The sequence below is a fragment of the Mustela nigripes genome, chromosome 6 (assembly GCF_022355385.1).
Source record: "Mustela nigripes isolate SB6536 chromosome 6, MUSNIG.SB6536, whole genome shotgun sequence".
NCBI classification, from domain to species: domain Eukaryota; kingdom Metazoa; phylum Chordata; class Mammalia; order Carnivora; family Mustelidae; genus Mustela; species Mustela nigripes.
This window is the reverse complement of record NC_081562.1, coordinates 93,023,764-93,042,374: the sequence shown is the minus strand read 5'-3', so window position 1 is coordinate 93,042,374 and position 18,611 is coordinate 93,023,764. Positions and strand designations below refer to the sequence as shown.

At 45.2% G+C, this 18,611-nt stretch overlaps 1 protein-coding gene across 4 annotated transcripts in view; it reads right to left on the bottom strand.

Annotated features, from left to right (window-relative positions):
• Positions 1 to 2,600: 2,600 nt before the first annotated feature.
• Positions 2,601 to 18,611, bottom strand: part of OS9 (OS9 endoplasmic reticulum lectin) — a 32,561-nt gene continuing 16,550 nt past the window's right edge. Inside the window, exons 6-15 of one of the 4 annotated variants that reach the window (XM_059403563.1) lie at positions 7,478 to 7,688; positions 7,270 to 7,374; positions 6,966 to 7,066; positions 6,736 to 6,781; positions 5,968 to 6,056; positions 5,476 to 5,769; positions 5,036 to 5,228; positions 3,926 to 4,090; positions 3,642 to 3,754; positions 2,601 to 3,390 (exon numbers count right to left, since the gene is read on the bottom strand). In XM_059403563.1, coding sequence (XP_059259546.1) covers positions 3,265 to 3,390; positions 3,642 to 3,754; positions 3,926 to 4,090; positions 5,036 to 5,228; positions 5,476 to 5,769; positions 5,968 to 6,056; positions 6,736 to 6,781; positions 6,966 to 7,066; positions 7,270 to 7,374; positions 7,478 to 7,688 — 1,443 coding nt within the window. In that variant the 3' untranslated portion in view covers positions 2,601 to 3,264. The remainder of the gene's footprint in view (positions 3,391 to 3,641; positions 3,755 to 3,925; positions 4,091 to 5,035; positions 5,229 to 5,475; positions 5,770 to 5,967; positions 6,057 to 6,735; positions 6,782 to 6,965; positions 7,067 to 7,269; positions 7,375 to 7,477; positions 7,689 to 18,611) is intronic. The other 3 variants (XM_059403564.1, XM_059403565.1, XM_059403566.1) reach the window with 3 other exon arrangements.

Below are 18,611 nucleotides of genomic sequence, written 5' to 3'. Positions count from 1 at the left end.
AGTAGACATCTGCCCCCTCCATGTCCTCTAGGCCACTGAAACCAGTGGTGCCCCCAACAGCTGCAGTGCTTCCTGGTTCAGCATGAAGCCCATCCTGCTGTTTCTCGTGGGCAGCAGAAAGTGTTTGCTCCAATAGAGGGGCTGGCTGGAGTGGCACTGGCCAGCAGCCAAAGCAGGCTGGGCACAGCCACATGTCATTCAGTCAATGGCCCTGGGTCTTCTGGTAGAACCTCTAGGAGAGGCTCAGAACCTCCCACCCACAACGACAGACAGCTGCCGGTGTGCCATCAAGCTAACAAGGCGCGGTGGCAGCAGTGGGCCCAGGTCCCAATCATGTGGAGGCCCTCATTACCCAGGATTCTAGGATGGGGACCACCCAGCACAGCAGTCCGACATAGGGAAAGGTGAGCTCAGGGATGCAGGTGTAGTGACATGTACAGAGGCAGGTGTGTATTCTGGGAGGGCAAATCAAAAGAAAGGGGGAGGGGAGTGGGGGTGACATGCCTGGATGGCTCAGTCGATTGAGCATCCGACTCTTGATTTCAGCTCAAGTCAGGATCTCAGGGTGGTGGAATTAAGGCCTGTGTGGGGCTCCCTGATGGGCATGCAGCCTGCTTGAGATTCTCTCCTCTCTCCTCCTGCTGCCCCTCCTCCGCTCCCTCTCTTTAAAGAAAAAAAAAAAAAAAAAAAAAAAGGAAGAGAAGGAATTAACCTCAGGTGGAACACCTACCTATTCCCTCTTTCAGCTCAGAGACCCTGGACTCCCGCAATCCATCTCCACTCTACTTCTTGGTGGCAAAAGTTCACTATCTTCCTCAGAAGCTCGAGTGTGAGAGAGTTTGTAGAGGAAGCAAGGGCCCCAGAGAGCACAGAATTACCACAGGGAACTGCACACCAATGGGGAGTTCCTTTCCTTTCAGCCAGTGAAGCGTGGTCAGGGTGTCCGCAACCCCATCGCAAATCCCAACACTAAGTTAATCCACTGGCTGTTTTTTTTGTTTGTTTGTTTTGTTTTGTTTTTTTAATCATTGGCTCCCTCTTGGGCTTTGTGGGAAATGTGAAGGGTGGAGTGTGTGGGATCACAAAACGCCACGCTCTCCGGGTTGTGCACAATAGGACTCTAGAAGGAGACTCCTGGCGAGGGCGGGGGTACTGAGGAGAGCTGCTGCCCTTTCACATCCATGCCACCTTCCCAGCTCACCTCAGGTATCCTCACCTGGATTCCTGCTGCCCCGCCTCACCCCCACTCTTGCCACAAACCGTGGCCACACACCCTGCTCCCCTCTTTTTGTTTGCCTTAGCACAGCTGGGACAGACCAACTTTCTCCATGGGAGTTTCACTAAAAGCTAAAGGAAAGCAAAAAAGGAATTTCCTATTGAAAGTACAAGATTATTCCACTTAGTGAGGTTTCCAGAACTCCATGTCTATCCTCATCAAATTCCAGTGTAGCTTCAGATCAGCTTTTGAGATGCCTTTAAGACTCTTGCCTCCAAGGACCATCTAGTGTCTTCAGAACTCAGGAGCTGGTTCATGAGAACTTACCCAGTACTTTCTGTGGGCCTGGTGCTGTGCTAAGAGCATGAAACACACAGTAGGTTCCGCTCAGTACTCAAAACCACCATCGGAGACCAGCGTGATTATCCACAACTTACCCGAGAGGAAACAGCACTTGAAAAGATAAATAACTCTTTCACAGACCCGCCAAGTAAAGAGAGGAGTGAGGATTTGAACCCAGCACCCCAATTACAGCTGCCCATGAGCCATGTCTCAGATCTTGCACTGGGGAAGCATTCCTTCCCTGCAAGACCCCCAAATGGACCCGAGGAAGCAGGGTTTCACAAGTCTTCCCATTTACAGTTCTCCATAAAATAATGTAAGCATAACATGCAAAATAAGCACCCACTGACATTCAGAAAGAAGAGGGCGGGTCTCAGACAACTTTCTTCAACAACAAATGAATCTCACTTTGACTTCTAGAGACCCAAGAGTTCAATGGGCTCCAGCTTACCTGTGAGTCGGTGCCATCTTCAGCAGGAAAACTGTACCTCTCAGAGATTGAGAGCAAGACGAGAAAAGGGGGAAGTGAGGGCCCCCGTGTCTGCACCTGGCAACAGGGAGGAGATGGAGAGACCTACCCAGACCCACCTGGCCTGGGCACAGTCACAGCTGGAGTAGGCAGGCACTAGGCCTAGTGAAATGACTCCGTGTGGCAGGCGGGCATGGGTGCAGGAGGCCAACAGAAGCTGCAGCGCACTGTGGTGGGTGGCATACGAAAAGTTACTTTTCAAATGGGGTAACTCCATGCTGTGCACCCCACTTTCCGGATGTGAAGGGGGAAAGAAGGAATAGAAAGAGGAGGAAAAAGAGGGACAACGGAACTACAAGTGCTTCAGTCCTTGGCAGGTCAGTGGGCTTTGTTTCTCTGTCCTGGTCTCTTCCTGTGTGTCCCAGTCCCCGCTGGTGCCACCTGGCAGGGGTGGAGGTGGAGCACAGAATGGGATCGGAGAGTGTGCACCCCACCCTGAGGAGAACACGAAGCCTCAGGTCTACTAGAGCCCCGGCTCCACCCACCCCTGAGAAGAAAACACAGATTGATGGATTGATGGTCCAGTTCTTTATTGAGAAACCTGATTGTTCAAGAACATCGTGGGTGGTTCTGTAACCCACCCTTTTCAGTGGGATCGTGTCAGAGGTGGTGGGCAACTTTCTCCCATTTCCTCAGAAACAGAGGTGAAGGCACCTCAAGTTGGAAGCCCGGATTGTAGGGAACAGTGTGGGCAGGGAAAGGAGTAGGGCATCCCGAGCCGGTCCAAGGGAAGGTGGTGGCCCCAAAGAGCAGTTGAGGCAGGGTGTGGGGGGCCTGCTGAACTGCCCCACTCTTCTTGCTCTCCCCACCCTCCTTCACGCAAAAGATCTCATCAACTCTCCAGGGAGGGAGGGGAAAGGAACCGACAAGTTAGGGGACGGGTACCAGGGAGCCAGGGAGAAAGTAAGGGGCTATAGGGAGAAGCCTGGGAGAGTAAACCCCACAGGGCCGCGAGGTCTTGGGTGGCTCTGAGCAGCAGCAGTGGGGGGGGGGTGGCGTGCTCACCCCAGGGCCTCTCTATACTCCCCCAGAGGGAGGCAGCTGGAAGCCAGGTCCACAGCTCAGCTCTACTCTGCTGTTTGGCCTTCAGAGCTCTGGGCGCGGGTGAGGGGAGGAGGAGGCAGGGCCAGTCTAGGCAGGCTCTGGACTCCCTGGCCAGCCTATGGCAGAGGTGGTCTCAGAAGTCAAACTCTTCCAGGTCTCCTGTGCCCTCCCCACCTCGAGAGCCCCACACCCGGCGGTAATTGCTCTCCAGCTCCTTCTGCCGTTGCCGCTCTTTCTGCGCCTCCTCTGCTCCCTGCACCTGCGGGGAGGATGCGTGGTGAGGGGCTGCAGGGCACTAGAGCATCCGGGGACTGGCCATGTGGGGAGGGCAGGGACCTGGCACCCGCACTTCGCAAGGGAATATCCATCCAGTTGCCAGAAATTCCCGTAGCTCAGAAGGTGGTGAGGCTGGGGCTGGTCAGGATGCCCCTGGCCATGCTCTCCACTCCACTGCACCAGAGCAGGGTGAAGGCCTGGAGCTCCAGGGCTGGGGACTAGGCTGCCTCTCACCAAGATATTGAAGAAAATCTCCTTGAGGTTTCTCGTGTCCTCGTCAGTTAGCCAACGTGCGTCCTCCTCTGTCCCTTCAGCCCCTGGTCGCACGATTTTGATTTCAATTTTCCCTGGAAAGGAGCCGTGAGGGTAGTGAGGGGAAAGGACTGATGGGCACTGCTGTGCAGGGCCCTCTGCCTCCCAGATCCCCACGAGGTTTCCAGTCCGCCTTGACCCAGCCCCTCCACCTCGAGCAGCAGGCCCTGCCAACAGCTCTGAAGCCAGCCAGCCCCAGGGCCCACCTTCCGCTGTGAGCCCCTCCCTCTCCAGCAGCTCCTTCACCAGCCCCTCGATTTGTTTCAGCTGTGGGTTTTCCCGTTTCATCTCGAGGACAGTCAGATCCTGATTGGGGCCTCCATGACGGAGCTTGGTGACCCGGACCCGGACTCTGTGCTCAGGATCCTCCTCTTAGAGGGGGAGACACACAGGGAGACACAAAGCAGAGCCGTGACTCCAGGTTAGGGGCGGTGGTGGTCACCTCACCCCCGGCCATCCACTGGTTTGGGCAGTTTTCCATCACAAACACAGAGAGGAACTGGGGCTCAGAATAAATTAATGCCCTTCCCTTCAGGCCTCTACAGCTTGCTCCACCAGCGGCAGCCTCCCTTTCCCCTTCTGGACTGGGAAGTCTCTGCTTCTCCCCCACAGGAAAAATGACTGTGTTTTCTGAAGCAAAAATCAGGCCACCCAAGCCAACAAAGAAGTTTTGTTTCTTAAGAAGCAGGTTGGAAAACTGTGGTTTGGTACTCCACATGCTGCTACTCGAAAGACATTCCAATGTTTATAGAGATAGTGGGATGGACGGTTTGAAAAGAGAATATTCCATTTGGAATGTCTGATCTCATATGACCCTGTGGAAGGGAGATCAGGGAGTGCGAGAAGCAGCAGTAACTGCAAGTCTGTCCAGGAAGTCAGTTTAGGAATAACTGGGCTTGCGTGTTCACACCCCACCAGCTGGGGCCTCCCCCAGGACACAGGGCTCAGTGTGGGTAAGCTGCCTCCTTCCCCCATGTGTGGTCTTCAGCACACAGGCCTGCTTGCAGTCATTCCCTTACTGTCTCCTGACCACCCACTATGCGCCAGGGAAGTGTTAGGCGCTGGGTGCACAGAAGCAAGCCAGAAAACAAGACAGATACACTCCAGAAGCTGCTTCCCAAGAAGATGAATGAATAGGAGGTAACGAGGCAAAGGGATGGAGGCCGTGGGAAGGCAGGTGTGAAAACAGTGTTCCAGAAAGAGGGAAGGGAGTACGCTTTCTCGGAAGGGAAAGAACATGATGCCCTCCAGAGTCCACCAGCTGAGGGACAAAAGACAGTGGGCTTGACTGCCCCTCCCTGTCTGACAGCTCCTACCTGCTGTTTTGGGGGAGGGGGTAGGCTTTTGGGGGACAACCCTCCTTTTCCTGTGCTTCTTCTGTGCCAGCTCTGGACTCTGTTTTTCCTCCAGCCTTTTGATGAGTTTGTTGAGAGTGGATGTCAGGGCCAGCATTGCCCGATCGCGCTCGGATTCCTTCTTCAACCCGTCTGGGTCCAGCTCCTTCTCTGTCTGGAATGCCCAAAGCAGGAGTGGAGAGTCAAGGGTCTGGGGGGTCAAAGTCAGTGGTCCACGCTCTACAGGAGAGCACTAGTTAAGTTTCAGCCCTCTCTTGGGTCCCCCTTCCCTACTGTCCCCCTTTCATCAAGTAAACAACCTCCCGGAGGCTGCTCTGTGCTCCCTTTGGGCCCCTCTGCCCACCCCGCCTCAGCCCACAGGGCAGTGGGCTGGCGCACACGGGAGTGAGGGCCACGCGCACCTCCTGGATGATGTTCTCCAGTTCCCGCTCCATGCCAGCCTTCACCTCCGACCGGAGCCGCTCTCGGTCAGAAGGGAGCAGTATCCCTTCCAGTTCCTTCTCAAACTCTCCCAGTAACTGCTGTTCATCCTCATCTTCATCTTCCTCCTCCTCCTCTTCCTCCTCTTCCTCCACCTCGTTCTGATGGTCCGTGTTACTCTTTTCCTTCACCTCTGCTTCTCTCTGAGGGCCTTCAGCGGCATCCTCCGCATGCTGCTCTGGGCCTCCGTTTGGCCTCCCCTGAGTGGATGGGGACTGGAAGAAAGAGGTGGACAGTTTCGGTTTCAGCAGAAACACAGTGGCCAGAGCGCAGTGGCAGGGGTCTCAGGAGAGGGAAAGAAAGGGAGTCACCCCCACTGGGCTCACTGCAGGCCCCGGTCAGGGGCAGTTGGCTAAATGCTCCCTACAGGGAGGTGAGGCGGGCTCTCTCCCTCCCTTAAGCAGGGCGCATACCTTTTTTGCGCCACCTTTCAGCTCCTCTATCAATCGAATCAAGTCCGCGGGACTCCGGAGGACTTTGACCTGCACATTGTTCTGAAAATCTGCAATGAAAGAGCAGGAGTGAACCAGTTGTGTCCTAAATTCTATTTTGATTTCCTAAGGAGAGGAGAGGAGAAGACCATGGAAGGACATGGTCCCAGCCTTCAGGAGCCACCTGTCTGGTCAGTGAGCTAGGGGCCAACGTAACCCCCTGGAGAGCACTGTCCTAAGGGGGACCCACAGGTGAGAGAAGGAACACTAACAAGCTGCTGGCGAGTGCACCACTGAGCCCCGCTTGTAATGACTCCAGTTTTTAGGACTACAGAAGAGATTCTGAGGCCACAGGCTCCTCTTTCCTGGATACTGTTCTCCTTTTTCCACAAATATAAACTATTGTCGACTCTGTTCCAAGCACTGTGCTATGAACTACAGACTCATTCTCATTTAATCTCACAACCACCCTGTAAGGTAGGGGTATTACCCACTGTTGGGAGTGAGGAAATTGAGGTTAAGTGAAATCACCCAGGATTACAAAGTTAGCAAGCTGTGAAACCACTGTGTCCTGCTATCTCCCTAGAACAGAACTGCTGTCTGCCAACAGTATTACCTCCTGTAAAAATGAATTTGATGATGGCCTGGCAGCCCAAACTCCCCAACCAATGTTTACCTCCACCCCACCCCCACTCCCACCAACTTCAGAATACATGCAACCAGGAAAGGAGACAGGGATGGTTCGCTCACCTTGGGGAGGGCCGGGAGCTGGATCTGCTGTCTCAAGGTTGGGTTCCTACACCCGATGAGGAGAAAAGGGCAGAGTCAAGTACACAACCGTGTTTATGCCTACCACACTCTTACAGTGGTGGTTCTGGGTAGATCCTGGCCTCCCTAGACCAGTACAGGTCATCTCATGATGACCGCAGCTTGCCCAGGGCCAGCCTCATCAGAGCAATGGCTGGGAAGCTGGCTCTCACCTCAGCCTGAGCTTCCTCCACCCCAGGGTTCTGCTCCTCTGGCTCATGAAGCATCTTCCAGAAATCTGATTCCTTACTCTCATCCTTGGTGGGGTGTGTACCTGGGACACACAGAACAGGGAGGAATTGGGAAGGAAGGGAGAAATGGAAGGGACCAAGCAGAATAGGGTCCATTCTCCTTCACTATTGCTGAGGAATCAGGACCCACTTCCTCCCCACCCCCAACAGTCAGTCCAGGACAGTAAGACTGCGGAAGGGAAGGACCAGAGAGAGGTGTCATGGAACAGGGCTAACAAGGTCCTACCTGCTCTCTTTGAGGGCCCTGATCCCAGCTGGACCTCGCTCCACATGTGCGGCTCCAGGTCTTGCAGCTCCTCGAGGACTTTATCCCCGTATTGCTTGGAGTCTACTGAGAAACAGCATGTGGGCAGGACAAGGCCACACGCCTCTGGGCTCTCAATCCCTTATCTTCTGCCGGTCCCTACCCTTATCTCAGCCTTCTCGTTACTCACCAGCTTGCCTCTGAATGTAGGCCATGTACTCCTCAGGCTGCAGAGCAGGGTGACAGAGAATGGCCTGGGGAGCGGCACTGGGTGGGGGCCGGAGCAGAGGGTGGGGGCACAGCCGAGGTGTCCGAATGGTCAGCACATAAGAGCAGGACAAGGGCTCATCCACACGATCAATGTAGTCCCCAGAAATACCAGCACCCTCGTCACAGAGGAACTGCCAGGACAGAGAGTATGGACAAACAGTAATGACCACTACCCATGAGCTTTTGTTCTTGCAGCAGCCGCTTGTTCCTGAGCACGAACTGTGTTTCTGGTGCTGTGCCTACACCGTGCGAATGACACTTTACAGACACCAGCTCTGTTAATCATCACAAAACCTAGCAAGGGACGGATTAGTATCTCAGGTTTGTAGCTCAAAAAACCGAGGTTTGACTCGGATAAGGGACTCGATCAGGCTGACTACTGGTAAGTGGTAAAAACGGGAATTGATTTCAGGCAGCTTCCCTGTGGATAACCAGCCAGTTTGTGTTTCCCATTCTTCCTCTATATAAATACAGTGTATATATCCTTGCATGCATTTGAGATACAGATATGATACAATTGACCCTTGAACAATGCAGGGGGTTAGAGACACTGACCTCCCGCTCCACAGTCAAAAATCTGCCCCGAACTTCCCATACCGCCCCCGCCCCAGCTTCACTACTAAGAGCAAGAGCCATAAGAGCTCACTTTTTACTGCGATCTACAATTTACTGGAGACACACTGCTCCTTGCAGACCGATGAGCATCCCAGAGTTTTGAGCAGACACCCGCAACACTTGAGCTCATCCCAACAGCAACAGGAGGTGGCTTTGAAAGCGTTACAGTCGTCCAGTATGTCCTGTGGTTTTATGCTGTTATGATTTAATACTGCATCCTTGTTTGTTTACACCTCTCTATACTGTGGATGACACCATATATGGTCTGTAAGTTTGTGCATAAGTTTTGATAAATTTTAACTTCTGTAATAGATTCATGTATATTTTATGGTAGCAAATGGTAAAATAGACTACTACCTACATATATTTCATGCATTCATGACATACCTTACTTAATTTTTTCAATCCTTCTGAGACACGTGGTTCATCTGGGAGTTTTTTCAAATTGTCACAAATCTCCAAAAAAAATTTCCAACATATTTACTGAAAGTAAATATAAGTATGCCCACACACTTCAGACTTGTGTCTGGGCTGGCCAAGGGTCAACTGTACTTATATGTATTTAAAATATATATATTCTTTTTTTGTGTGTACTCATGTAATATGTGTGTGTAAATATATAAATTTATATATAAATATATATATAAATAAATATATAAATGTAAATATATAAATGATTAAAATTTTTCCCTGCAAAAGACAAGAAAAACAGACCTCAAATCAGTAACTTAACTTTCTACCTTAAATCACCAGAAAAAGAAAAGCAAACTAAACCCGAAGGAAGCAGAGGGAAGGAAGTAACAGATTTGAACAAAAGTAAGTGAAATAGAGAATAGAAAAACAGAGAAAGATCAATGAAACTAAAAGTTGTTTTGAAAAGATCAGTAAGTGACAAAACTTCAGCTAGACTTACCAAGAAAAAAAGAGAAGACTCAAATTAGTATAACCAGGAATAAAAGAGGGGATACTACTATTTACTTTACAGAAATAAAAAAGGATTGTAAAGAAATACTATGAACATCTACATGCCAACGAATCAGATAACTTAGATGAAATGGACACATTTCTAGAAAGACACAACTACCAAAACTGATTCAAGAAGAAATAGACAACATGAATAGGCACATAACAAGTAAAGAGATTAAATTAGTAATCCAGAAACTAACCACACAGAAAAGCCTGGGCCAGATGGATCTACTGGTGAATTCTACCAAATATTTAAAAAACAATAAATACCAATCCCTACTCAAACTCTTCCAGAAAAAAAGGAGAGGAGGGAATATTCCCCCAACTCATACTACAAAGCCTGTATTATAACTGTGATACCAAATCTACACAATTATAACCCTGATACCAAATCTACACAAATATATCACAAGAAAAGGAAATTGTAAGCCAATATCTCTTATAAATGAAGACCCCCCAAATGGTCAACAAGATACTAATCAAATTTAGCAACATATAAAAAGGGTTACACACCAGACCACATGGATTTATCCCAAGAGTGCAAAGTTGGGCTAACATAAAAAAAAATCCATTAATGTAATGAATACATCCTATCAACAGATTAGATGACAAAACCCACATGATCATCTCAATGGATGCAGAAAAAGCATCTGATAATATGCAATACACTCTTCATGATTAAAACATTCAACAAACTTAAAATAGAAGAGAATTTCATCAACCATCTATGAAAAAAAAGCCATCTATGAAAAATCCAAAGCTAACATTATACTTAATAGTGAAAAACTGAATGGTTTCTCCCTAAGATCAGAAATGAAACAAGGATGGAGCCTGGGTGGCTCAGTTGGCTAAGTGTCTAACTCTTGATTTTTCGGCTCAGGTCATGATCTTGGGGTCATGAGATCAAGCCCCTACTGGCTCCAAACTGGGAGTGGAGCCTGCTTGAGACTCTCTCTACCCCTTTCCTCTCCCCGTTCCTTCCACTCCCAGCTCTCTCTCATGCTCGAGCTCTTTCTTTCTCTTGCAAAAAAAAAAAAAAAAAAAAAAAGGGAGGGGTAATAAGACAAGGGTGTCTGCTTGTGCCACTTCCATTCAGCACTGGGGTGGAGGTTTTGACCAGGCCAATAAGGCAAGAAAATGAAACAGAAGGCATCAATATTGGAAAGAAAAAATATAAAACTATCTCCATTTACAGATGATTTTATATACAGAAAATCCTAGGGGGCATCTGGGTGGCTCAGTCGGTTAAGCATCTGACTTTTTTTTTTTAAGATTTTATTAATCCATTTAAGAGAGAGACATAGCAAGAAGAGAGCAAGAGCAGGGTGGAGAGGGAGTAGCAGGCTCCCACTGAGCAGGAAGCCTGATGTGGGGCTCAGTCTCAGAACCCTGGGGTCATGACCTGAGCCAAAGGTAGATGCCCAACTGACTGAGCCACGCAGGTGCCCCAGAATTTGACTTTTTAGCTAATTCGGGTCTTGATCTCAGGGTCAGGAGTTCAAACCCCTCTTAATATTAATACTTAATATTAAGATACCAATCTTCCCTCAAACTGATCTTTACATTCAATGCAATCCCCACCAAAATTCTAGCTGGTTTCATTATAGAAATTAACTAACTGATCCTAAAATTCATATGAAAATTCAAGGGACTCCAAATAGCCAAAATAATCTGGGAAAAGAACAAAGTTGGAGAACTTACCCTGATTTTTAAAACTTGCTACAAAACTACAATAATCCAGGGGCACCAAGGTGGCTCAGTGGGTTAAAGCTTCTGCCTTTGGCTCAGGTCATGATCCCATGGTCCCAGGATCGAGCCTCACATCAGACTCTCTGCTCAGCGGAAAGCCTGCTTCCTCCTCTCTCTCTCTGCCTGCCTCTCTGCCTACTTGTGATCTCTGTCCAAAGGAAAAAAAAAAAAGACTACAATAATCCAGACAGTGTTAGTACTAACATAAAACAGATACATAGACCAATGAGATAGAATTTAGAGTCCAGAAATTTATTTACCTTTACTTTCATCATCTTTTTTTTTTTAAGGTAACCAAGATAATTCAATGGGAATCATCTTTTCAACAAATGGTGGTCAACTGGATATCTATGTGCAAAAAAAAAAAAAAAAAAAAAAAGGAGTTGGACCCCTACCTCCTACTATATACAAAATTAACTCAAAATGGATCAAAGTCCTAAATATAAAACTATAACATTTTCAGGAGAAAATACAGATGCAAGTCTTCATGGCCTTACATGAGCTAGCTAATGGTTTATTTGATAGGACATCAAAGGCACAAGCAACAACAACAACAAAAACAGGTAAACTGGAATTCATCAAAATTAAAAACTTTTGTGCTACAAAGGACACCATCAAGAATGTGAAATGACAGGGCACCTGGGTGGCTCAGAGGGTTAAAGCCTCTGCCTTTGGCTCGGGTCATGATCCCAGAGTCCTGGGATCGAGTCCCGCATCGGGCTCTCTGCTCAGCGGGGAACCTGCTTCCTTCTCTCTCTCTGCCTGCTTCTCTGCCTACTTGTGATCTCTGTCCATCAAATAAATAAATAAATAAATAAAATCTTAAAAAAAAAAAAAAGAATGTGAAATGACAACTCAAAGAATGGGAGAAAATATTTGTAAATCATTTATCCGATAAAACTTGTATCCAGAATATACAAAGAAATCTTCCAACTCAATAACAAAAAAACACATAATGCAGCTTAAAAACAGACAAAAGATCTGTAGACAACTCTCCCAAGAAAACACACAACTTGCTAATAAAGCACATGAAAAGACGCACCACGTCTTTTACCACGGGGGAAATGCAAATCAAAACCACAATGAACTACCACTTCACACTCACTAGCATAGTTACAGTTTAAAAGAGAAAAAAAGCAAATATTGGGGTGTCTGGGGGGCTCAGTCAGTTGAGAGGCTGCCTTTGGCTCAGGTCATGATCCCAGGGTCCTGAGGTCAAGCCCCGCATGGGGTTCCTTACTCGGCAGGGAGCCTACTTCTCCCTCTCCCTCTCCCTCTGCCTGCCGCTCCCCCTGCTTGTGTTCTCTCTGTGTCAAATGAATGAATAAAATCTTAAAATAAATAAATAAATAATTTTAAAGAGAGATAAAAGCAAGTGTTGGTGAGGATGTAGAGAAACCCTCATATACTACTCAAGGGGCTGTAAGATGGTTGCTACTGCTTTGGGAAAAGTGTGGCAGTTTCTCCAAGAGTTTACCATATGATCCAGCAGCTCTACTCCTTGGTATCTACCAAGAGAAATGAAAAGCTATGTCCCCGCAAAATCTTGTCCACAAATGTTAAAAGCAGCATTGATTTTAACTAAAAAGGCAAATAACCCAAATGTCCACCAAGTGATGACTAGATGAACAGAACATGGAACAGTTCTTGGCAATAACACTTGAGAAAGTACTGATGATGCTACCCATAGATGATCCTCGAACACACAGTAAGTGAAAGAAGCCAGACACAAAGGTCACACACTGTATGGTTCAGTCACATGAAATATCTAGAAAAGGAAAATCTGTAGAGACAGAAAGATGAGACATTGTCTAGAGGTCTGGAGTGGAGGGTGTGGTCACGGGGACAGTTTGATGGAGAGTAACTGCCAATGAGTAGGACTTTCTTTTAGGGTAAGGAAGATGATCTGAAGGTAATTGTGGTAATGATGGCACAATTCTGAATATACCACACACCACTAAATCACACGCTGAATTGTATGGCATGTGACTTATATCTTTATAAAAACTCTTACTGAGAAAAATACTACTAACTTCTTTTTTTTTTTTTTAAAGATTTTATTTGTTTATTTGACAGAGAGAAATCACAAGTAGATGGAGAGGCAGGCAGAGAGAGAGAGAGGGAAGCAGGCTCCCCGCTGAGCAGAGAGCCCGATGCGGGACTCGATCCCAGGACTCTGAGATCATGACCCGAGCCGAAGGCAGCGGCTTAACCCACTGAGCCACCCAGGCGCCCCAATACTACTAACTTCTTACTCAAGTGAAAGAAAAGATGGCATGATTAAGACAAAATGAAAGAAAATAAAAGAAAGGAAAGAAAAAGAAAGAACAGATAAAACAAAAGAAAGCATAAAGTAAAATGTTAGATGTAAATCCAAATTTATATATATATATACTTATATATATACATATATTTATATATATAAAATAAATGGTTAAAATTTTCTAAAAACACAACTATATGCTGTTTACAGAACACATTTAAGACATAAGAATATAGAAAGGCAAGGAGCACGTGGGTGGCTCAGTGGGTTAAAGCCTCTGCCTTCGATTTGGGTCATGATCTGAAGGTCCTAGGACTGAGCCCCGCATCAGGCTCTCTGCTAGTTGGGGAGCCTGCTTCCCCCCTCCACGCCTGCCTCTGTGCCTACTTGCGATCTCTGTCAGATAAATAAATAAAATCTTAAAAGAAAAGAATATAGAAAGGCTAAAAGTAAAAGGATGAAAAAATAGAGTAAACAACTCAATGAAAGCTGTTATATGGGGCGCCTGGGTGGCTCAGTGGGTTAAAGCCTCTGGCTTCGGCTCAGGTCACGATCCCAGGGTCCTGGGATCGAGCCCAGCATCAGGCTCTTTGCTCAGCAGGGAGCCTGCTTCCTCCCCTCTCTCTCTGTCTGCCTCTCTGCCTGCTTGTGATCTCTGTCTGTCAAATAAAATAAATAAAATCTTAAAAAAAAAAAAAAAAAGAAAGCTGTTATATGGTTCTATTGCCACACAAGAGACTATAAGCAAAAAAAATTAAGACAGAAAAAGTCAATTCATAATTTTAAAAGTTCAACTTATGAGGAAGATAATCTAAATTGTATGTAATTCTTTATCTTCCTTATTGTCTGTCTCTCCCAACTAGAGCAGGAATTTCTGTCCTTTTTTGTTCACCAAAATATCCCTAGCAACTACAACAGTGCCTGGCATGTAGAAGCCCTTAATAAACATTTGCTGAGGGTACCTGCATGGCTGTCATTGAGCATCTGCCTTTGGCTCAGGTCATGACCCCAGAGTCCTGGGATTGAGCCCCACATTGGGCTCCCTGCTCGTAGGGAAACCTGCTTCTCCCTCTCCCACTCCTCCTGCCTGTGTTCCCTCTCCAGTTGTTTCTCTCTCTGTGTCAAATAAATAAGTAAAATCTTTAAAAACAAATAACAATTTGTTGAAGAAATTAATACATTGCCCCAATATACATAAAGCAATAATAGACAGAATAAAATGAATAAATTTAAATTATAAGGAATAACAGACAAATCAATAATTATAGCAGAAGACAAATCAGTAAAGATACAAATGACTGAACAGCACAATTAATAATCATGAACCTGAAAGACATACAGAAAACACTGTACCTAACAACAGAGTACACTTTCCTCTCCAGCACAAAGAAACATTTAGAGAAACTGACATATACTGGACCATTCAACAAGTCTCAGCAAATTTAAAGGACTCAAATGGTACAACTATCAAATCATCTATGTAATTTTGATATATATAAGAAAATCAGGGAAACCTGAAGATACTGAATATTTGATAATAATGAGGAGTTACTGTTAATCTTTAGTGTATTGTAGTTATGTTTTTAAAAGTGGGGTTTTTTAAAAAGATTTATTTATTTATTTGAGAGAGAAAGAGAGAATGAACATGTGAGAGGGGGTTGGGGCAGAGGGAGGAGAGAGAGAATCTCAAGCAGACTCCATGCTAAGCAGAGATCACGACACGACCTGAGCGGAAACCAAGAGTCGGACACTGAACTGACTGAGCCACTCAGGGGCCCCTAAAAGAGCTTTAACCTTATAGGGATAAATACAGAAATATTTATGGATGAAATGATATCTGTAATTTACTTCCAAGTAGTCTGAGAGTAGAGGAGGTAGTGAAGAGAGGTAGGCAAGAAGATAGATAAAATGAAACTGGCCCTATTTGTTGAAATTAGATGATCACAGGGGGTCATTGTACAATTTTCTATGATTTTATATGTTTCCAACTTTTCAAAATAAAGGTTTTACAAGGACAATCTTAAATACATTTAATCTGTACCCAGCACTTATGTTTTCAAGATATATTTACACATGAATATATGTATAATGTAATAATCTGTTAATAACAACAAAAAGTGGATGGAAAACTATTTACTCAGTACAGCGATGATGACAAAATAATGGAACATTCATCCAGCCATATAATATGCATATGTAAAAATTTTTAAAAAGCTCTAGATATAAGGCTATTGAAAGATCTCTAAGAATTATTGTCAAGATATGTAAAAACAAGGTGCAGAACATATGTTTAATATACTGTATGCTGTGTATAAAAAAAAAAGAGAAAAATAAATAAGATTCTCTAGTCATAACTGCTTGTGAACCACGAAGAAAGGCTGGAAGTGTGCATAAAACACTAAGACCTATGGGGAGTGGGTGGGCACTATGGGAACTGAGCAGGAGGGAGGTTAAGTTTGGGAGGGGGAGTTTTCCTACTACAAAAATTTCTATATTTTCTAAGTTTTGAATCATGGGAAAGTATTATCCGTTTAAAATTTAGATAAAGATACAAATCAAAACCAATGAGATACCACCTCACACCAGTCAGAATGCCTAAAATTAACAAGTCAGGAAACGACAGATGTTGGCGAGGCTGTGGAGAAAGGGGAACCCTCCTACACTGTTGGTGGGAATGAAATGCAAGCTGGTGCAGCCACTCCGGAAAACAGTATGGAGGCTCCTCAAAAAGTTGAAAATATAGCTACCCTATGACCCAGCAATTGCACTACTGGGTATTTACCCCAAAGATACAATGAAGTGATTCGAAAAGGCACGTGCACCCCAATGTTTATAATAGCAATGTCCACAATAGCCAAACTATGGAAAGAGCCCAGATGTCTATTGACAGAAGAATAGATGAAGAAGATGAGGTATAGACATAGTATGGACTACTACTCAGCCATCAAAAAATGAAATCTTGCCATTTGCAACAACGTGGATGGAACTAGAAGGTATTGCACTAAGCAAAATAAGTCAAACAGAAAAAGACAATTATCATATGATCTCACTCTTATGTGGAATTTAAGAAATGAAACAGAGGATCATAGGAGAAGAGAGGGAAAAATAAACCAAGATGAAATCAGAGAGGGAGACAAACCATGAGAGACTCTTGATCATAGGAAACAAATTGAGTATTGCTGGAGTGGAGGGAGGTTGAAAAAAAAGAAATTTAGGTAAAGAAACTTAAAATAGCAATAAAAATTTATAATAACTAAAGTAGTGCTTGGAGAGAAACTTATAAGAAATGTTTAATAAAAAGGAAAAGCTGAGGGTGCCTGGGTGGCTCAGTGGGTTGGGCCGCTGCCTTCGGCTCAGGTCATGATCTCGGGGTCCTGGGATCGAGTCCCACATCGGGCTCTCTGCTCAGCAGGGAGCCTGCTTCCCTCTCTCTCTCTGCCTGCCTCTCTATTTGTGATCTCTCTCTGGAAAATAAATAATTAAAATTTAAAAAAAAAAAGGAAAAGCTGAAAATGAAGGAGTTAAGCATTCATTTCAAGAAGTTAAAAATGAATAGTAAAATAAACTCAAGAAAGCAGAAGGAAGGAAAATAAAGACTGGACATTAATAAAATAGGAAGCAAACGCAATACAGAAACTCAACAGAGCCAAAATAGTTGGTTCTCTAAAAAGAATAATACAACTGACCAACCTCTGGTGAAACTGACCAGTAGCAAAACAGGCAAACAAAACAAAACAAAACCACTGAGGAATGGAAAGTGGAACCTAATCACTGATGCCACAGGGATTAAAAAGATAATGGAAGGGTATCATGGACAACTTTATGACAATAAATCTGAAAAATCAGATGAAATGTATAAATTCCTAAAAAATGCACATTACTATAACTGACACAAAGAAATAGAAAACTTTGAATATTCCTAAAATTATTAAAGAAAAACGAGTTGAAAGTCTTCGCACAATGAGAATGTAGACCAACACGATTTTCCAGGTATATTCTAGCAAATGCTCAAGGACTAAAAGACTGCAATCTTGAGCCACCTGTATGGCTTAGCCAGTTAAGAGTCTGACTCTTGGGATGCCTGGGTGGCTCAGTTGGTTGGACGACTGCCTTCGGCTCAGGTAATGATCCCGGAGTCCCAGGATCGAATCCCACATCAGGCTCCCAGCTCCATGGGGAGTCTGCTTCTCCCTCTGACCTTCTCCTCGCTCATGCTCTCTCTCACTGTCTCTCTCTCTCAAATAAATAAATAAAATCTTTAAAAAAAAAAAAAAAGACTCTGACTCTTGATCTCAGCCCAGGTCTTGATTTCAGGGTCATGAGCTCAAGCCCCATGCTGGTGTGGGCCTACTTTAAAAAAAACTGCAATCTTATACATTCTTTGGAGTATAGAAAAAGTAGAACATTTTTTAACTCATCTCTTTTGAGGCGAGCATAACCTTGTTACCAAAACTTGATAAGGATGGAACTAGAAGGAAAAACTACAAGTCAGTCTCCCTCAAGAGATATATATACAGAGTCCTTTAAAAAGCAGCAAACTGAATCCAGCAAGTTTTTTTTTTAATATTTTATTTATTTATTTCACAGAGATAAATCACAAGTAGATGGAGAGGCAGGCAGAAAGAGAGAGAGGGAAGCAGGCTCCCTGCTGAGCAGAGAACCCGACGCGGGACCCGATCCCAGGACCCTGAGATCATGACCTGAGCCGAAGGCAGCGGCTTAAACCACTGAGCCACCCAGGCGCCCCTGAATCCAGCAAGTTCTAAAAAGAATAGTCAAGAATAATATATATGACCAAACTGGGTTCATCTCAGCAATGCAAAATTGGTTTAACATTAGCAAATCAACGGAGCATTTAATTTCAAATGAAGCTTTGGCTTAATATTAGGATATCAATTAAGTACACTAGTTTAAATCAGTTCCGTATTAATACATTCTTGAAAGAATGATCAGTTCTTAGGAACCAGTGAAAGGCGAATTAAATTCATCATGAGGTACCATGACACAGCCAATAAATCAGTAAAAATTTGAAAGTCCAGTAATAAAGATTGGCCAGGACATGGAATGCTGGGAAGTCATACTGCAGTAAGAATATGAATGGGATGGGGTGCCTGGGTGGCCCAGTGGGTTAAGCCTCTGCCTTCAGCTCAGGTCATGATCTCAGGGTTCTGGGATCGAGCCCTGCATCAAGCTCTCTGCTCAGCAGGGAGCCTGCTTCCCCTTCTCTCTGCCTGCATCTCTGCCTACTTGTGATCTTTCTCTCTATCAAATAAATAAATAAAATCTTAAAAAAAAAAAAAAGAATATGAATGGGAACCAAAACTCGGGAAAATATCCTGCAATGTCAAATAAAGTAGAATAGGGGCTCACCTTCATATCCTATGACCCGGCAATGGTTCACCCAGACAAAATTCTCATTCAAGAGATCCTTGCACTTCATACTAGGAGACACTTAAAAGAA